Raw genomic sequence first — 14,521 nt, forward strand, 5'->3', positions numbered from 1 at the left:
AAAATTCCAGGAGTCAAGAGTCACATGAATCATCAAATTAATCATAGATTAGATTAATAACATAGCCACATTTTTATTTGCATAATTTTTTATATTTTTTCGCGTTTTCTTCTTTCCTTTTGCGCTATTTTCGTGTTGTTTTCTTTTTTTTCGTGTCTTTTTTCTGAATTTTTTTACACTACCTTTCTACCTTTTCTTAACAAAAATGAGCTGCTCTACACCTCAAATATTAGATGATGTTAGTTATATTTCTTTACCTAATTAAAAGTGTCATGAAATGTTAAACAATAATAAATTTGTTATTATTTTTTTTTTTAGATATCTGCTGAATTGCCTGAATATAGTGGAGATTTTGATCTTGACAAAGAAAATGAAAATATAAATTTAATAACAGATAAAATGAGAGTTGGCGAAATCAGATATTCTGTATTGCCAATGGAATATCCATCAACTTCTGCTGAAGGAATTGCAATAGTATATAACATTGAAACTTGGGATAATTATGAACAAGCATTTAATAATGTAAGCAGTATATTTAAATTGTAATATTATATTTTAAGAAATTGGTAATCATTTGTATTTTTTTTATGCAGATGCAGTACTTTCAAGGTCGTCCCTCTGGAGGAGGTGATACATCTATATGGATGGTGTCCTTTTCTAGGATGCCATGTTAAAAAGTATATTCGTACATGCCAAGGTATAAAGGCATGTGAACATCTTAATGAAGATCTTAGAAATAAAGTTCATACAGAGGTTGATATGGATCAAGACTTTTACCAAACTCCTAGTGAAGCAGCATTAGAACAAAGGACAAAGGAAGCCAAAACATATACGTAAGTATGGATTAATAAAATACATTAGTTAATATAAATGCAAAAATACTTATTTTTACTTTTTTTTATTAGAAAATACCTTGCTACAACTGCTATACATTGTCCATATGATAATGGAAACTGTAAAGGTCATTTTGTTTCTCGAAAACAAACAAGGCAGATATCTTCTGCTACTGAGGAATGGTTTATAGGTTGTAGTAATTGGTGTGATAAGGGTAAGAAAGGTAAACATTATTTTGAAAGACTAAAAAATGATGTTGATCCAGAACTCTTGGGAAGGTTATTTAATGGTGAGAATATAAGTATATCAATATTTCATAAGTTATAATTTTAGTATGCATATTATTTATTTAAATTGCTAATATATATCACTACTAGCTTGTATCTATTGGAGAGATTGGAGAAGCAAATTCATGTAATGTTATTCTTTCGTCCAATTCAAGAAGAAAAACTTGTGGTAAATAAATGTTTTATCAAATATTAAATTTTTTTATTTGATATAATTAAAATTTTCAAATTTTTATTTTTTAGGATTTTTACATCAGCATTCTGATGATAGAATTAAAGAAGGCAGAATTGTTGAACACAAGTGTAAAAATAAATTTTACAAAATTATACCATTGGATTTGAAAAAAACACCATATGTTATACTTATATCAAAAGGTATTCATACTCATCATCCTCCTCCACCAAGTAATGTTCCTTCTGATATTACTGAGAAATTAAAAAAGATGATTGAGGTGGAAAGTGAAGAACTTGTAAATATTACAGCTAGGAAACTTATTTCAGGTAATTCCTAATTATTTTATTATTAATATGATTAACTGTTAATAATATTTAATTTATTTATTAAAGGCAATTTAATAAAAGCTACCTTTGGTAAGGAATATTTACCTCAGGTTCATGCCTCATTGAATAACATGGATAAGTTACGAAGACTTGTGGCAAAGGTTCAAAAAGCACATCATCTATATGGTCAAGGTATTCTTGGCCTTACTTATAACATTTGGAAATGTGAAGAAAATATCTTGGATATGTTCAACAATCAGGTACTATCAATTTTATTTAGTTTTTTTATTAATTATTTGATTAAAAGTTACATTATTTTTTATAGCAACTTTTTCAAATGGGCATATAATGGTTATCTGTATGTCTGAAGTTATGGCACATGCTTGGACAAAACTATAATATTTTGAAATTGATCTTTCATTTAAAAGAGTTCAAGGAGACATCAATGAATTTGAAGTTAATTGCTATGATTCACAACATAATATGAGTAAGTTTAAAAAATTATTTCAAATTAAATATAATTTCTAAGCTAATTGATTATTAATTTTATAGGTTTAACTTATGCACATGTTTTTACTAATATTGCTGATGCAATTGCTTATGAAAGAATGTTTAATGCACTCTTTGATTGGATATATCAGCTAACTGGCAATAAACCACAAATTTATCACATTCATCAAAAAGGATGGAAATGCATTTTGGGTGACTTAGACCAAGCACAAGCCAAAGGACTTGGAATGGCTTTACACAAAATACATAACTCTCTCACATGGGAAGAGCACTTGCTCCATATTTTTAAAAGTTGTCATATTCATTACAATAGGTAAAGTTAATATATTGTATTTATATTTTTATAAACTTATAATATACTGTATTATTTTATTTATAAACTTTATTTTTTTATTTTAGAAATGTAAAAAATAACAAATATTCTTATCAACTTAAGAAATTAATGTATGAATTTCCCAATGCAAGCACTACTGAACGTGTCAATCAAATCTTTGAAGAATTAGAAGCATCAGATGAATCTACTATTAAAGGTTTATAAAGTTTTGAATTGATTAAAATCATCTTGTAATATTAAAAAAAATATAATTCTCTTTTTAGATTGGATTGCATTCTATTCAAAACCTTGGGTACGTGCATCCTTAAATCCTATATATTCATTTATAGCTTTAGATATTTGGCAAAATGCACCAGACAATACCAATGTGGCAGAATCTTGTCATGCCAATTGTAATCGGGATGGAAAAGCATTACCTTTAGAAGCTGCAATATTAAAGTAAGTAATAAATTTATTATACAATAGTTTATTACATATGTAAAGTTGGCTAATTAAACTCATTATTAGAGCTAAAAATTCAATTTATATCTTGTGATATTCACAATTGTTATGGAGTTGCAAAATCTGGTAAAGACCAAGGAGTTGTAGCATGAAGCAAACAATCTGACGAGCTGGTAAAAAATCATTTAGTCTTTCATAATAAAGTATTTTTTGTTATTTTATTTAAATTATAAAATTAATATAAAAAATTCTCTTCCCATCACTTCTTTTCGTCTCCCATCACTCCTCTTCATCTTCTCATCATGCCATATTTCTCCTTTTTGTTAAGGGAGAGATCAACAATTTATATATTTATAAATTGAAGTCGTTTTTTTTTTTTACAATAACTTTCACTTAAAAGATCTTTTTAAAAGTATGTCAAACTCCCCCATGAAAATGACCTCTTGTTTATAATAAAGACTACTATAATCAATTTAAAACATTTAAATTTTAATATATTAATTTATTTTCATTTAGTAATAAAATAATAAAAACATAAGAGAATCTCAATGTTTAATTTTTAGAGAATTAAAAAATTCAAAGAATTAATGAGACTGATTTTGCACGTTGGGTGTGAAAAAAATGATATAACGTTTTTTATCATAAAAAATAAACAAATCTTATATTAATAGTGTCTTTTCTCTCATTTTTCTTTCTCCCTATCATCTTCTCCCCTTCTAATATTTTTAGCTTGATTAGAAAAATATTATTGGAAGTAGCAGTTATACATGATCATGGATACATACACCACAATTTTCATAGTGGGAAACGTTTTATAAGAATTTTTCAGAATCTTTTTGGAAGATTCAAATTATAGTGTTATACCAAAATATGATATATTATTATTACATAATAAATTTTTCGATATTAAAGGAACTCCAAAATCTTATTTGGATTTAATGATAAATGTTGGGATAATTCGCCTATTAATGAAATTATTAATATTATTGAAATTGAAGTGAAGCATTTTATTGTAGCTAAAAGCCTTTATCTGTTATACTGTATATGAATTTTGAAGTTATCTTAATTTGGGTAGGCTAAAAGCCATGTTCGGTCTATGGGAGTATGACAAATAAATTTATTTATTTTTTCTAGTAAAGATTAAAATAAAAATATACATTTTATAATTCGTTAAATAAAATTTATTATACCAAATACTATATACTTATTGTATAGTATTTAGGCAATAACGTGCTGTTTTCGATTGAGGCCATTTGATTGGCTCAGATTGTGCCACGAAGGGATAATCTTACCACACCACCTCGCGTGTTACAAATATTAATAGTGTTGGTTACACTGCATAAAGGATGTGACATTTTATGCAGGTGACAAATAGAGATCAGGCCACAAAAATTTTCTATTTATTTTATTACTAGAAGAGTAGTATGCTAAAACTATTACAAATAAGAGAAAAAACAACATTTACATGTTCATTAACTAATATACGTGTATAGAATTTTAGACATTAATCCCCTACGGGACCTCACCCTTCGAACTATCTATTCAAAAAGCTAGGACTATGCTAACTTTCTAAATGGAAAAAAGAAAAACTAAAAGTAAAACCCGTCCATCCGAAAGTTGAAGAAACCTAAAAAACAATCCAGAAAAAAATTTAAGAATCCGTATTTTTCTTTCGACAAAGTCGCCACTTGTAAATACTGTAAGAAGTGGAATATTTCACACTATTTTAAGTTGTTTTTTGAGTAAAATATATAAAATTGAATGAATAAAAATGTAGATTAAACTACTCGATAAAGGGTATTTGACTCCTAAGGTATAAAAATTTACATATGAATAAAAAATTTATTAGTATTAGTTGACGGTCCAACTACTGAGGAGTCATCAACATTTTCAGTAGAAGGGCGAGGACGTTTATGAGGATGTAAAGAAATGTTTGTTGATGAATTATCAAAACGAGTTGAATTGTGTTTGTTAGGTCAGCGTTCTATGGCTTTAGTATCATCTGATATCCCGTAATGAGTATCGGGAGCTACTTTTTTTAAATTGCTCAAAATTTTATTTAAATTTCTATTGAGATTTTTCTGTTTACGATCATTATTAATGTGGTCAGGATGATTCTTGTTTGCAATATGATGACGTATATATTCATCATATGTATTCTGTATGTGTGTTAAGCACTCTTGATGATGTAAGCGTGAACATAAATGTTTAAAAGTGGTGCCATGATAAGTAGCCTCTGCTGTGTTTCGTTCAATTTTAGCTTTGTATTCAGCATCAACCTCAGCCTGTTATCTACGAGCAATTTCATCAAAGCGTTGTTGTCTTCTGATTCTTCGTTCTAAATTATACATATAGGTGAACCATTCTCGAGATCCAGGTGGGATGTAAATTTCACCTTCAGTGGTAAAAATGTAAATAGGATCTTTTGGGATAATATCACAGTATTTCACTGGTATAAACATATTAGGAATCAGATTATATGTTTCAACCCAAGGGATTGTATCATCAGGAATTTGTGAGGTCAGAGCAATGTGAAGACAGGCATTAAGAAAATTCACGTTCTCCTTAATTATTTTTGAATGTTGATCATTAGTTACGTAGAAAGGTATATGGAATTTGTAGTTGTCTGTGTTCGGCATAACATTAGCCTTCTTGTATAATAAGTGTTTGATGGGTTTGTTGATATACTGTGATTTAACGAATAGGAATCAATATTTTCAGCCTATAGCCAAATAATCTAAGTGTTGAGCAGTACGTTCACGAGGTAATTTCATCTTACTAAAGACGTGATGACAAGCGCGATCAAAACGGTTTTCTTGCCATTTCCACGTGCGGAGATTAGGACTTGGTATCTTTTCAAGATTTGATAATCTTTTTTTGTACATGTGTTTGTTGTGAAATTTGAGGACAGATGAATTGTCCTGAGCATGGTAAGAGGAAATATAGGATATACCTAATCTTTTGGAGAAAATATGTTTTGGTCGTCCAGATAACCATCTAAAATATAACAGGTTAGCATGTGAAGTTTTACTATTTGTAAAATCAGGAGTAGTATCTTTATCTATGTATTCAATTTTAGGTTTGATATTATGAAAAATATTGGTTTTAAAAAATTGTGATTGGTGATTGACGCAAGCACGTCTATCACGTGACATAATAAAAGGAGAAGGAATGTTACATGTATCAGACTTAGAAAAATTGTCTGAATCTAAATGAATATGAGAACAAGGTGTAAAAATTCCAAAATAAAATCTATATTTTTTGTAACTAAAATTAAAAAAAGTTCTAGTGTAAATATTTCTGGTCGTCATCAACGAGCCACGTGATTCAATGATATTAATTCGGTCCAATAATTTGTTTTGAAGCATATTAAAATATTTTTGTTGGACACAGCGGGGTATAACTCTTTGTAGGGAAAAAAAGTGTGTGAGAATACAACTAATTTGGTATTTGTTATTCGGAAAGCCACTCATGTTATTGTAACTAATAGGTTTTGTGTTCATTTGATAATCATTTGTGTGTATCGTTAAGTGAATATTATTGGTGTTCGGGTTATGATCGGCGAGCTCAAAAAAGAAGCTCCTCGATCGACGAATTTCGTATATCTTGTTATAACCTGTTCTATTTGGTTTGGTCACGTGAAATTTTTTCAGGGAGACCTGTAAGGGAGTTTTTGAGAATTTTTTTTCCAAAAAAAAATTTTTGGAAGACATTTATAATAAAATATGGTATTAAAGGATAGTAAAATATTATATTATATTTAAAATATAAAAGTGTAAAAGAAACAAAGGTTTCAAGGGTATAATAGGATGACAGAAGAAATAAAAAAAAAACTCTTGTATAACTACTGGGTTGTATATTACGTTAGGGATGAAAAAAGACGTTGTAACTTGACTGTATAATTCTATTAAAAGTATAAACTTTTACCATATGTACACTACTTGGACAAAAGTAGCAGGAATTCATCATATTTTATTAATTACTCAAAAACATACATATTAATAATACTTGAAATTTTAATATGTAATAACATAGATAATAAAGAATATATATTCAAAATTTCATAGTTCTAGCCTTCATACAACTATGTTAATTAAAAAAAGAAATTTAGTAATTAGCAACAGTATTATTGTTTTTAAAATTTAATTTTCTTTCAATTTTTTATACAATCCATATAAAAACAAAAACTAGAAAAAAGTAATTTGATGTATATATATTAATTAAGAACCTGTACTGCCACATATTAAAATTTCTGGTCTCATTATTATGTATAATTCCAAATAAACTGACAGTATCAGACTATTTGTTTATTTTTATTATATAATATATAGATAATTATTAAAATTTCTTTCTGAGTTTTCTTTAATTAATGTAGTTGTATGAATGCTAGAATAATGAAATTTTGAATATATATTCTGCATTGTCTACGTCATCACATATAAAAATTTCAGGTATTATTATTATGTACATTTTCAAGTAATTAATAAATATGAATTCCCGTTACTTTTGTCCAAGTAGTGTATATACTAGAAGATATGGAGTGACTTATATATATTCACGAGTTGTTGTAAGTTAAAAAAAAAGTACTAGCTAGCAAAAAAAAGTGTAAAAATAACGTCTATTTTGTAATAATAAAAATATTCTACTGCGCCATTTTAATAGAAATTGGGTTTATCGGAAAGAGTTTTTTCACAAAAATTTTCAAGTCGCTGAGATAAATATAAACAACGCGGCCACTGCCATCACGTGACCATGTGACAAATTCATCACCTGTACTACGCGAGGTGGTGTGGTTAGTGTCTCGACCCGTATCCGGATCAATCCGGATTGATCCGGATTTTTTTTTTTTCGGATATCCGGATTTTCACGGTTTTCATCCGGATTATAAACCGGATGAAAAATATCCGGTTTGACCCGAAATCCGGATGAAATTTTTATTATTTTTTTTTTTAATTAATAATGATTTTGCTGATCCATAAAGATCTATATCTAAATTATATTATGGCTAATTATTTTTGCGCCTAATACCAATTTTTTTATTAAAATTTATTAAATTTATATTTGTTATATTAAACTTTTTAATACAGTAAGTTTAAGAAGATTTTTCAATTATAATTTATTTATTGAAGTTTGTATCAGATTTGTTTATTTAAATTTATACATTAACAAATAACAAATAATTTTAGATTTCACATTCAAACGTTCAAAAGAAAAAAAACTTTATATTATTTTTGTTACAACAAAATAATAATTATTGTTTTAAATGAACAATTGTTCAATATTATAAATTTATATAATTATAACAACTTTTTTTAAAAATTAAAACTAGTGTTATATAATTTGATTCAAATGATTCTTTAATTTTTGAAAGAAGAAACAAATCCTTAAAAAATTGCCTTACTAACCCAACACATCTATTTATAGTAATCTTTAGCTGTATATAAAAATATCTTGTTTAAAATTTCATAATTAGTTAATTTACAAAGAAATGTTAAACAATATTCTGAGACAATGCTGAAATAATATGAAATTGTTTTAAAAAAAAGTATTTAATGAAATTGGAATTATGTAAATTTCGTGGTCTTGAATAATTTTGGCCAAATTTGTAATTCTGGCCGAAATTAACATCACGTGACACCAGAAAATAGTTTAGCCACCGGGCAAAAAATTTTTTATCGGCTGGCATGAAATTTAGAGTTACACAATTTGTAATTCTGGCCGGCGTTATGAATTCTGGCCAGAATTATTGCCGATCATTTGTAAATCCAATCCGGTTTCCGGTTTCTATCCAGATTATCTGATCCGGATTCAAAATCCGGGTCAATCCGGATATAATCCGGATTTTTTTTTTGTGTAATCCGAATGACGGTTTTCATCCGGGTCGAAGCACTAGGTGTGGTAAGATTTACCGCCACGAAGTGGTACAATATGACCGATCAAAATGGTTGAGATTGAAAACAGCAAAGTATTGCCTAAAGGCCTATACAATAAGTGTTTTATTATATAGACTCTCACGATCACACTATTCACACTATTAAATCAGTCACGAGTTAATTTATAGTCTATTTGTATAAAAATCTAATTTTATTATGTATTTGTAATGATTTAAACAGTATTCATTTATTATATATATCATCAATAAAGCTATTCAATAAATGTAAAAAAAAATACAGTGTGATCCTATAAGGATATATAATAAAATAATATACAAAACCTTTTGTTTTAGTGATGTTTGTTGTAAATAATAAAACATCTGTTAGATTTAACTAATAAACTTGTTATATTTTAGTTAAAATTTAAATAAACGTTTTACATAATATTCTCACTTGCTATAAAATGGGGTTACTAACATTTTATGAAGTATTTTATACAAATTTTTTTGTATATTTTCCCAGGAGTAAATAGTAAATTTAAAACATGTATCAATTTTAATTTTTTTCAATAAAAAAATTTCCGAAATGAAAGATTTCTTTTATAGATAAAATGGCTCAATTTTAAAAAATTTTCAAAGTATATTGAATAAAACAAAAATGGTAATATTAAGAAAAGTAAATAATTATAAGCTGTTAAGGATAACTTTTAAATCAAGTAAATTTTCCATTTCTTTTCTTGAAAGATACTTGTCTTTGAAAGTTTCTGGAACATTTGAGAAAAATTTACGATAATCTGGTAACAAATAACCCATTAATCTTATGTTGTGAATGTAAGTTATTTTGTCTCGATTATAATTAAATTCTCCAAATCGAACATATTCTATTTGCTATGTGAATAAAAAATAATATTATATTTTGTTCTGAAAGGAAATTAATCTGAATAAGTAATTAAGGAACATACCATTTCAACAGAATTTGTTACAATTTCAATTGAAAGTTTATCATCATAATGTAACGGGCTATGTATTGAAGTCCGATATTCTATCCAACCTAACCCCTCAAGATTTGATACATCTTTATGTCTTAACATATGGACGTCTCGATAGAAAACCTATGATTAAGTTAATATTAATTTAAAATTAAATAAAATAATAGAGATTTTAATTCATTAACTTACGCCATTGGGTGTAAATTTTATAAAGCAATCCTTAGATAATATTTTTTTAACATTCATTTTACAAATGAGTTGATTATTTTTACAAACTTTTAGTATAGGCAAAAACAAATAAAGATTTTCATCTTTAGAAGACAATACCGGACCTGATAAACTTTAATTTTAAAATTATGATTAATTTGTATTCAAGACAATTTGACTTAAAGTATTATTATGAGTAGACTTTACCTGCTTTTATCACCTTCTCGAATTCGATAAAGTCCGGGATACAAATTTGTAAGATTTGAAACAAAATATACTCCATGATCTAATGAGTTTAAGATATTAATTATCATTAACTTAACTAGAAGTTAATAAATAATTTGAATATTTTCTTACTTATATACATATATCTACTAAATACATGGTCAATTCCTAATCTGGTAAGTTCGGATTCAACATAATCTGTATAAACTTGATTACATGACAAAAAATCTGGATGTTCTTCCATAAAATAATCAATAAATTCTATTCCAATATGTTTTAAAAGTGATCTTGCTTCACTATACTTTTTTAATTCAATATAAATTTTGCATCTAATAAACTGTAGAAATTTATCTTCATAAATATTATAGTATTTATCGATTTTTGCTAATATATCGTCTAAATCTTTAGAACTATTTTTATTTAGTAAGTATTCTAGATAAAATAACTGAATCTTTGCTAAAATATTATCAGAATTCAGTAATAATTCTTCATACTTTTTAAATGATATTTTAGCATTGTTATTATCATTCTTTGTATAATACGTAAAACATTTAAGATAATATGCTGAACTATTTAATGGATCTAATTGTATAATTTTATCAAGATCTGATAATACTTTATCATATTCCTCAATAATACAGTATGTAATAGCTCTCCTATTCAAGTTATGAATGTTTTCTGGATCTATAGTATAAGCTTTTGTAAAGTATGATATAGCTTTTCTATATTGTGTCATATTATATAAAATTTCTCCACAATAACATAAAACCAAAGAATCCTCCTTATTGATATTTAATAATTTATTTAATAATCTTGATGTACTTAAATAATCTCCTTCTATTTCATAAGCGTATGCACAATATTTAAGACATAAATAATTATTTGGATCATTTTTTAATGCAATATTATAATTTTTTATAGCTGCTCCTCTATATTCATAATAACCATCATAATAACCATCATTTAATTTATTACGTAATAAGTGACTATTTCCGAGTAATATATATGAGTTATTTATTTTTCTTTTATATCTCATTGACTTATTTAAATAAATTATTGCTTTATCATATTCATTTTGTCTAAAAAATATTTCTCCACAAATAAAATAAGCAACTGGTCTTTTTGGATTTAAATAAATAGCTTCTTTTAAAAATATGTGTGCTTGTTCGTAATTGTTAAGACATCTATAAATATACGCTAAAATACATCTTAAAGAATAACTTTTAGGAAAAAAAATTATAAATTCTTTGCATAAAGATTCAGCTTTTTCATAATTTTTTTCAATTATTTCTTTTATAATATTTTGGTATGTTGGATGTTGTTTTTTTGTAATTCTTGAAAGTACTGGGGATGATATTTTTGAATTTAATTTAGTAATTGAATTCATAAATTTCTTTTTTTTAGTTAATATAAGTTCAGCTTCCGAATTATCTGAATCATCACTATCATATAATTGATCAGAATTTTCTAATTCAATTGAAGGTAAAATATGTCCAGATTCAAAAAATTTTGTATATAAATTTTTATAAATAGAATTTTGCGGTAAATATCTAATATCATTATCTTCAATTTCTTCTCGACAATTAGGACATATTTTTTGCTTCAATTTTTTTAAATTGTTTAATGCTAATATATGTTGGCATTTTAAAATACATAATTGATCTGTTGGTTCACTATTAATTGGACAAGTAATTTCATCTGCTATAACATCTAAAATGTTAGAATTTGATATTTGTTCTTTCTTTAAATATAAATTTTGATTTGAGTTTTTTCCTTTTCCCTCTTTTCCTTTTCCAGTATCATTACTTAGAATTTTTAAATCTTCAAGGTATTTTTCTTTAACAAAAGTTAATAAATTTCTAAATTTTTCTAAAGACTCTTCCAAATTATTTTCACTTAATTTTTGCGTGTATTGATCAAAATCAATTTCAATCATTGAAAAAATTTTATTATCAATATCATATAAATGTAATAATAATTCAATAGATTTAAACTGAATAAAACTGCTTGGTGCTTTATTAAGTGATTCAATTGCTAAATAATAACAAAGACCATATGTTGCTATTCGAGATGATCTTTGAATAAGATTTTGTGCAAGATCTAATATTCCAAACCACAAACTATGTGGTAGTGCTATAGGTTCATTTCCAGCAAGTTCATTTAAAAAGCCTCCAGTATTTTTCAAAGCTTTAACGACTTTATTTGATACTTCATCAAATTTTGTTTGAGAATCTAAAATAGATTTGTCCACAGCATTAACCCATTCTCTTTCCAAAAAGCTCCAAATATATTCCATTAATACTAATTCTCCAAATTTTTTACTTATAATCTTTTCACTTTCAAACCAAATGAAAAGATTATGTTGAATTATTAACATTATTCTCCAATCTACATAATAAGATGCTACTGGATTTTTAAAACTTAAACTCTGACGTACTTGATTAAGCAATGATAAGATTGAACAATTATCATTTGGAAGAGAAACTCCTGTTATTGATAAAATTCCTGGTGTAATATTTAATGCAGCTTTAAGAAAATCTTTAGTCCTTCGTATAATTTCTTGAAACCAAGTCTCATCATCACGTAGACTATGAAGAGTATCTCGCAAATGGATTAATAAAAAATCAATATTATAATTGCGCTTTTTAATAATTTGTTCATCTTGATTATTGTTTTGTTGATTGAATTGATTGAAATTTGGTCTAAAATTATTATCAAGTCCTATTTCGATAACCTGAGTTGTTTTACGGTGAATTTCTGCAAATTTTGCTAAAGAATTATAAACTTTATCTCAAAGTTCTTTACTAAGTACTATTGGTGAAAAACAAATACGTTCTAAGACTGTCACCCAAGTCCTTAAATGTAACTCTAGTCTAGCCATGCTTTCTTTTGAATAATAATTAAAAGAGGTGGAATCAATTAGAGCTTCTAACGAGTTTATTAATGATTGAGATGAAAACTCATTTTGTAAATTTCCAAAAAGTAATTTAAGTGCATACAAATAACTTGGTTTAGTTAGATTTTTTAAAAGTTCTTCTACTTTATCATCTGACGTAGTGAATCCATCCTCTTCTAATTTGAGAAGGATATGATTATTGAGTATATTTTCATGCAAAATCGTTTTATATGAAACAGGGTCATTATTTTCTAAGCTACCAGAAGCAGTATTAGTAGAAGAATTTCCACTCTATTATTATATAAAGTTAGTTTTAATGATATACAATCAATCAAATTTTAATATTGTTTAAAATAATAATTTACCTGACTTGAACTTCCTTCCATATTTTTTTATTACAAAAAAAAGCAAGAAAAAATTTTATTATACTGACCGAATTAAGTAAAATTATAATTAAAATGCAGTACCATCAAGATCTGCATAAACATAATATAAACAGTACCATATTTTTTATTACAAGAAAAAAATTTATTACACCGACCGAATTAAGTAAATTATAATCAAAATATAGTACCATCAAGATCTGCATAAACATAACCTAAACAGTAATGATTATGTATTTGTGTGATTTAAACTAAAACGAACCCCTTTTTTGTATGCCAGGTTCGTGACGCAGAAAATTTTTAAAAAACATCATTAAGGATTTTTTCTTCGACATAAAGTTTTTAAACTTATATTGTAGATGTAATTTCACCTGCTCTGCAAGTTTAATTAGGATTCGGAAGAAGGTTATGAATGCCGATTTTGACTTTATATATAAATGATTGATTCTACCGTCTTTGTCGATCGTTTCCAAAAATGGATTTCGTGAAAGAAAAACTTTTGTTAAATAAGTCAATAATGATATTTAAAATCGCTTTTGTCGCTCTAAGTAAACTTGAAGAGCAGCCAAAATTACAACTCTCTAGTAAATTTTGAAGTTATATGTTATTAAAAAAAAATTTTTCCTTTATGATTTTTGTTGCGCCACAATCTGCTGGCTGCGCCACGAACCTTACACACAAAAAAGGGATGCAATTGTCACTACCGATTTTATACGACTCGTCAAGTAGTAACAGAAATAAAAATGGATAATAATCGATAAAGAAAGATAGGGTAATATTTGATAATGGTGTAAATATAGGTTTATGGTTATGGCGCGCCGATGTGGACAGATTGGTATTTTTTTAATACCAACTCCCGCTATTTAAATAATATCAGCTCATGTATTTTAATATTACTGCAAATGGCAGATTTTTGTCTAAAATGGCAATTTCTTTTTGCATTATTAGACAGATTCATATTTATTTATTACGAACTTTCTCTAATTAAATATTACCAACTCTTGTAATTTTAAAATTGGCAGATATTTTTTCTTCAATAGAC

The 14,521-nt window shown here is 26.5% G+C and overlaps 4 protein-coding genes across 4 annotated transcripts; 1 reads left to right on the forward strand and 3 right to left on the reverse strand.

Annotated features, from left to right (window-relative positions):
* Window positions 1–205: 205 nt before the first annotated feature.
* OCT59_028535 (uncharacterized protein) lies at window positions 206–3,001 on the forward strand (the record flags this gene model as incomplete). Its single annotated transcript, XM_066147354.1, has 16 exons — window positions 206–238; window positions 319–522; window positions 594–627; window positions 698–833; window positions 906–1,048; window positions 1,113–1,123; window positions 1,212–1,290; window positions 1,365–1,622; window positions 1,689–1,783; window positions 1,854–1,882; window positions 1,948–1,980; window positions 2,051–2,109; window positions 2,175–2,445; window positions 2,532–2,662; window positions 2,730–2,904; window positions 2,974–3,001. 16 exons carry the CDS (start codon window positions 206–208, stop codon window positions 2,999–3,001), a joined length of 1,719 nt encoding a protein of 572 aa, XP_065994068.1.
* A 1,882-nt stretch (window positions 3,002–4,883) lies between these two features.
* OCT59_028536 (uncharacterized protein) lies at window positions 4,884–5,369 on the reverse strand (the record flags this gene model as incomplete). The annotated part of the gene is made up of 2 exons (XM_025325686.2): window positions 4,884–5,146; window positions 5,204–5,369. The coding sequence occupies 2 exons, from the start codon at window positions 5,367–5,369 to the stop codon at window positions 4,884–4,886; spliced, it is 429 nt and encodes a 142-aa protein (XP_025179970.2).
* A 255-nt stretch (window positions 5,370–5,624) lies between these two features.
* On the reverse strand, window positions 5,625–6,062 carry OCT59_028537 (uncharacterized protein; the record flags this gene model as incomplete). The annotated part of the gene is made up of 1 exon (XM_025325685.1): window positions 5,625–6,062. One exon carries the CDS (start codon window positions 6,060–6,062, stop codon window positions 5,625–5,627), a length of 438 nt encoding a protein of 145 aa, XP_025179969.1.
* Window positions 6,063–9,463: 3,401 nt separating this feature from the next.
* On the reverse strand, window positions 9,464–13,482 carry OCT59_028538 (uncharacterized protein; the record flags this gene model as incomplete). Its single annotated transcript, XM_025325684.2, has 7 exons — window positions 9,464–9,667; window positions 9,742–9,891; window positions 9,958–10,108; window positions 10,183–10,261; window positions 10,333–12,969; window positions 13,033–13,387; window positions 13,462–13,482. The coding sequence occupies 7 exons, from the start codon at window positions 13,480–13,482 to the stop codon at window positions 9,464–9,466; spliced, it is 3,597 nt and encodes a 1,198-aa protein (XP_025179968.2).
* Between the last annotated feature and the right edge of the window lie 1,039 nt (window positions 13,483–14,521).

This window comes from Rhizophagus irregularis, chromosome 8, assembly GCF_026210795.1.
Source record: "Rhizophagus irregularis chromosome 8, complete sequence".
Classification (NCBI taxonomy): domain Eukaryota; kingdom Fungi; phylum Glomeromycota; class Glomeromycetes; order Glomerales; family Glomeraceae; genus Rhizophagus; species Rhizophagus irregularis.